This window comes from Arachis ipaensis, chromosome B10 (assembly GCF_059453495.1).
Source record: "Arachis ipaensis isolate K30076 ecotype BB chromosome B10, ASM5945349v1, whole genome shotgun sequence".
NCBI classification, from domain to species: Eukaryota; Viridiplantae; Streptophyta; class Magnoliopsida; order Fabales; family Fabaceae; genus Arachis; species Arachis ipaensis.
Window position 1 is genome coordinate 79,068,575 of NC_142435.1, and position 6,380 is coordinate 79,074,954.

Here is a 6,380-nt window from a genome sequence, read left to right on the forward strand (position 1 = left end):
TTTTTTGAAATTTGTCACATGCTGATGACATTAATATGTGAATTTGTGCTTATTAAATAAATTCTTGAGATGAGATTTGAACAAGAAACTTAAAAGAGAGAAAGAAGCATCATGAGCTTCATATTATATATTATCTTCTTTTTTTAAATCTATTACAAAATCATATATTATATTTTTTAATTAATATATATCAACTAAAATATTTATTTAAATATTATTTTTATATTTATTTAATTTTTATTTTATATTCACTCTTTTTTAAGTGAATTATTTTTAAATTTTATAAAATTATTAAAATAAATATTAAAGTTTATTAAATATATATAAAAAGTAAACAAAAATACTTTTATTACTCATAAAATATTTACTAATTTAATTTATAGATGTTTAATAAAATTTAATATTTATTTTAATAATTTTATATAATTAAAAAATATTTAATTTAAAGAGGAGTGAATATAAAATAAAATATAAATTAAATAAAGATAAAAATAATATTTAACTAAATATGTTATATTGTATATATTAATTAAGAAATCTAATATATGATTATGTAATATATTTAAAAAAATGTAATATATAACAAATAATTATGCTAAGTGTACATTAAAATTAATTACTAAAATTATTTATTAGTATAGAATACACATTAAAATACAAAATACACATTAAAAATAAATTAAATTATACATATATCTATATAAAAATACATATTGATTAATTTTAATATAAAAATAGTATTTTTATAACAAAAAATATTCTAATCTAGTGATAGTCAACATCTCTCAACTGACAAAAAATTAATTGCCACCGTGGCAAAAAAAATAGTAACTGAATAATATAGTTTAAAAGGGTGACAATTTAATAAATAATTTTTAAAATAATAATATTTTAATTAAAAAAATTAGAATGATGAGTTATGACTTTTAATTATTTTTTTTTAAAAAAAATATATATATAAAGTGATATTATAAAAATTGTAAAACACATAGCGCCATTAGGGTACACAAACGCTTTGTTAGGGTTCTGATATAGCGTCTTCATGAGTTTGTCACTCTTAGTTTTTTTTCTTGGTCTTTCCTCTTTCAATTTTTCTCTCATCTTCTAATTTCTTCTAATATTTTCTTTTCTTTTTTTAACCATTCTATTTTTTCTTTCAAACTCTCCTACAATCATTAACTACCCACTTTGTTTTGGATGGAAGGCAAATTCGCCTGTTCCTCGATGAACTTTGTCAAATTTACAAAGTTTGTTGAATGTTTAGACTAACTTCAAATGCGTGTTCGGAACACTATTTTTACTATACCATTGTTTACTGCATGCATATGCTACATATAATCGAACAAATAATAACTTAAACATATAATTTCATCTATTTTTTCTATGAATGTTTAAGAGTACGCATTCTTAAAAAAATTAATGTAAAAATAGAACTTTTCATTTCAAAAATTAAACTAGATTTTTTTAGAATTAAAAATTTTGTTTATAGTAAATATTTTCTCAAATTGAAGGTACAAATATCTTAAATTTGCGTACATTTTTTATGAAGTTTGTTGAGGGATTCGATGAACTTTGGTCAATATGCTGAGTTCTCTGAGAGAAGCACGGTACTGAATTTTTGCCAAGAGATACAACGAACCTCACAACAAAAAAATGGGAATGGATTCTCCCATTTTTTTTAATAATTGAGAGAGTAAAGTATAATTTTTTACCATTAGTTTTATAAGTGAGACCAAAAATAAATATAAAAAAAAACAATGAATGGTTAAAAATCATACTTTATACTCTCAATTTTTTAACAATTAAGAGGATCTATTTTTCAAAAAAAATTTGAATTCCAAAAAATAATCTGAGAATAATTTTTCTCCAAAAATATTTTTTTTATTTATTCTAAAAAAAATCCTAAATAAATATTACTCATCTCATAAACAAAATTAAAAATAAAAAGTTTTGGCTACTTTTGATTCTTAAGTTTGGTTCCAAAGAAGGCAGGTGGGTTGGGAGTTGGGGATGCGGTGATTCGAAATACTGCATTGCTGTTTAAGTGGTGGTGAAGGTTCTCGAAAGAAGACTGTCCCTTATGGAAGAAAGTGGTGTGCTCTTGTAATAATATGCATCCTGCAAGAATGGTGGGAGGACAGCCTACTCCCACGCAAGGGGGTCCTTGGAAGGATATATGCCAGCTACAAGTTAGTAAGCCGGGGCTGAGAGATCAGATGATCAGTGGGTTGTCGATGGAGTTAGGGAAAGGCAGAACAATCCGATTCTGGGAGGATAGATGGCTACCGGCTGGAGTATTGAAAGATATGTTTCCTAGGCTTTTCTCGGTCTCAACTCTTCATGAATCTGTGATAGCAGACTGTGGCTTTTGGGATGGGCTAGTGTGGATTTGGAGTTTCCAGTGGAGGAGAGAGTTGGTCTAGTGGGAGTTGGACTTAGTACACCAGCTTCATGAGATCTTACAGTCATTCAAGCTTACAAATGGGAGGGAAGATAGTGTGGTATGGAAATTTGATAAAACAGGTGACTACTCAACAAAATCCTTTGTGCGAGTGATGCAGGAGGAAGTCCTACCGGAGGAGGTTACCAGCTATAGCTTCACTAGTGCTGTTTGGAAAGGATTTGTCCCCCCGAGGGTTGAACTCCTTTCTTAGTTTGCGTTAGTCGGAAGGGTCAACACAAAGGATCGACTGTGCAGATTACGGGTTATTGACCAGCAGGACAATAGGTGTCTTCTTTGTGGTAAGCCTGTTGAAACCGCGTATCATCTGTTTCTTAGTTGTGAGATTACATGGCAGGTGTGGTGTGCTTGGCTAATGGCCTTTCAACAAAGGTGGAGCTTTCCGGGTACTTTGAAGGAACATTTTGAGAGTTGGACGAGCTTTACAGGAAGGAAGGTAGATAGGAAGAGATGGTTCACTGGATTCTTTGCTGTTATCTGGACAATTTGGCTAGAAAGGAATGACAGGCTCTTCCGAAATAAGAGTTCAAGAGTATGGGACATTATTAACAGATCATTTACGTTCTACGAAGAATGGAGTGGTGTTGAGCCCTTTGGGTGTTGATGGCCGAGTCACAGTATCTAGGAGTTGTATGTTATCTTGTTTTATTCTTACTATAGCTTTGCTATCTGCTCCACTCTGCTGTGTTGAGCTCCCTTTGATTCAAAAAAAAAAAAACAATTAATCCCATTAATTAGGTAATTAATTAAAAGAACGGCTCCTTTTATGATAATTTATTTTCCTCACCAACCGTTCATTCTATGAACCTTCATTCTCTTATACAAGAAGTAAGTCATCACACACAAACAAAAACCCAAACACCAGCACACACTTAACATAAACAAATACCTCTCTTACTACCACCATCCGCCATGGATCCAAACTCCAACAAGGAGGTTCTCCGTGAATTCCCCCGCCTCTTCCGCCAGTACAAAGACGGAACCGTCGAGCGATTCATGGGCACTGACACCACCCCTCCCGGCACCGACCCACTCACCAACGTCCAATCCAAAGACGTCACCATCAACCCCCAAACAGGCGTTGCCGCCCGCCTCTACCTCCCACCAAACCCCGCCGGAAAACTCCCTCTCCTCATCTACATCCACGGCGGTGCCTTCTGCATCTGCACCCCCTTCAATACCACCTACCACCGCCACCTCAACACGCTCACCGCCGAGACCAACGCCGTCGTCGTTTCCGTCCACTACCGCCTCGCACCGGAACACCCCCTCCCCACCGCATACGACGACACATGGGAAGCCATACAGTGGACCGCCACACATGCCGCCGCACACGGAGGCGGCCCTGAGCCCTGGCTCAACGACCACGCGGACTTCTCCCGCGTGTTCTTAGCCGGAGACAGCGCCGGCGCCAACCTTGCTCATAACATGGCCATGCGCGGTGCTGTCGAGGGTTTCGGAGGGTTCACCCTCGACGGCCTCGTTTTGATCCACCCGTACTTCGGTAACGACCAGAGAGACGAACTCACAGAATTTCTTTACCCTTCTTACGGAGGACTAACCGACCCGAAAATCCATCCGGAAAAGGATCCGAACCTATCGGGTTTGGGATGCAGGCGCGTGTTGGTTTTGGTTGCGGAGGAAGATTTCTTGAGAGAGAGAGGGAGGAGTTACTACGAAACGGTTAAGGGAAGCGCGTGGAGTGGGACGGTTGAGATGGTTGAAACTGAAGGAGAAGAGCACGTGTTCCATTTGATGAACCCTTCTGCCGAAAAATCTGTGGACCTTGTTAAACAGATTGTTTCTTTCATTAAACAGAGCCAGTGCTAGAGACCCTGCCCTTTATTTTGTTTGTCCTAGCTTGATTATGAGTGAGACCCACAAACTTCAATGCCTTTTGGGTTGTTTCTTTTCCCTGTTTTTTGTGCTGTTATTTGGTATAGCAATAATAATAAACTGGGTGGTCAAATACTGAAATGTGATGTTCTATTTTTACCTTATCGGATATGATACGGTATATGGAAGTGTGAATGAACTGATACTGAATACTGGTAGTTACTGCTCTATTTCCGTTAGTGGAAACTAACATTATAATAACTGTCATCCTGTAAAAATGAAAGAGTAGTACACAGATTTTTTTGGGGTGAACAGTAATACTAGAAACCCGTAAGAAATTGGGTAGATCCGCAATTTAGGGGGAAGAATAAAGGAGAGAATATAAGAGAAATATAAAGAGAGTTTGTTTATCATTTTTCATGTCATTAACGTTTGCATTTCAAATCGGCAAACAGGTAAACATTTTAGTTGATTGTGTACCGGTGATTAAAGTATGGGAAAAATTTCACAATGGAACACTGCTATGCCATGTATGACTCGGTTGTGCGTAAGTACATCGTCGTCTAGTCAGTAGTGAAATTTTGGAATCATTCCTAAAATGAAGATAAAAAGACGAGAAGGACAGTGGTGAATTAATTCACTCCGAGGCTAAAGTTTGAAGCCGATCAAGGAAACAAGGAAAGGAGTCAAGCACGTGAATAGCTTGAAATTCAGTGGCTCTTTCAGGACATGATCAGCAAACACCGAGCTTCGAGTTTGGATCTTTTAAATTTTAGATTTTTATGATCTCTCACCGTTAAATGTTTTTTCTCTCATTTTTTTTGTTTCACCTATGAAATAAATGGTAATAGATCATACTTTTTCCTCTAAAGTAATTCAAAATTTAGAGGATCCAAATTTTTAAATTTTATGGGCTAGGCTGGAAACATTTGATTATCTGCAATGATCTTAAAATGATGGATAAATAACTAAATATCATTTAAAAAATTTTTTGTTAATTTCAATATATAATAATTATCTTATTAAAATTAATTTAGTATAGAAATTAAAAATAAATAAATAAATAAACTCAAAAAAATAATAATTAACTTTAGGATAGTAGGTAATTTAGTTAAAATTGAAATTTAATTTTCTAATTAAATATAACTTAAATTATTAGTGTTTTTTTAAAAACTATTTAAGATAAAAAAATATATTATCTATATATTAATATTCTGTTGTTTCACTTAATATTTGATAACTTCAACAGGGCGTCGAATCAAACTTGTATGAAGATCTTAGTTTGGAGAGCAGATACGATTTCTCTGAAAAAGAGTGAGCTCGACTTGAGAATTATTTAGTGTTTATATTAAAAATGAATAAAACGTATAAAATGTGAATTAATGAAAATACCGAAAAGTAAATAAAATTTAAAGAAAGTGATAGTCAAAATTAAAATAAACAAAAATGCTCTAAAGGAAAAAGAATCAAAATAAAATAATCATAAAATTAAAAACAATAAAACGGAAAATAGATGAATAAATAAGAACTGAAAATAAAACAATAAATAACTTTACGAGAACTAGGAGCGTACAAGGCACTCATGACTTTTAATAGTATCTTGAGTGCAGAAGAAGCTTACACGTTTAAAATGAATAACCTACTACAAATTTTCACAGCGTATGGAGATGAGATGAAGAGGAGCGCAGTGAAACTCGAAGGGTATGGTTAGAGTGCTTTGGTGTTCCTCTGCATACATGGTCAGCGGAGACGTTCAGAATAATAGGAAGCCAATGGGGAGAAGTAATTGGATGTGACAAAGCCACGAAATCATGCCTCTCATTCAGTGTGGGACGGGTGCAAATAGATACTTGTATCATGGACATCATTAACAAGTGGATTAACGTCACAATTGGTACTAGCGGATTCAATGTCCTGGTTAAAGAGGTTGATCATAAGAGTTATGGAGTGGAGTGCAAGATTGAAGAGGTAGGTAATCCTTATCTCCTAAAAGCTTGCGAGATGGTTGCTAACAGTTCGAGCGCCATGGTACAAGTGGAAAGTAGAGATCCGGTGGATGAGTTAGTGATGGCGGTGCCAAGGG

The 6,380-nt window shown here is 34.4% G+C and overlaps 1 protein-coding gene across 1 annotated transcript; it reads left to right on the forward strand.

Moving 5' to 3' along the window:
• The first annotated feature begins 3,186 nt into the window (after positions 1–3,186).
• Positions 3,187–4,438, forward strand: LOC107623715 (2-hydroxyisoflavanone dehydratase). Its single transcript, XM_016326064.3, has one exon. It carries the CDS (start codon positions 3,374–3,376, stop codon positions 4,289–4,291), a length of 918 nt encoding a protein of 305 aa, XP_016181550.1. The 5' UTR covers positions 3,187–3,373; the 3' UTR covers positions 4,292–4,438.
• The last annotated feature ends 1,942 nt before the right edge of the window (positions 4,439–6,380 follow it).

Bases quoted from the DNA above. Each gene is read 5' to 3' on its own strand.
- LOC107623715 (XM_016326064.3), top strand. From the start codon at position 3,374: ATGGATCCAAACTCCAACAAGGAGGTTCTCCGTGAATTCCCCCGCCTC.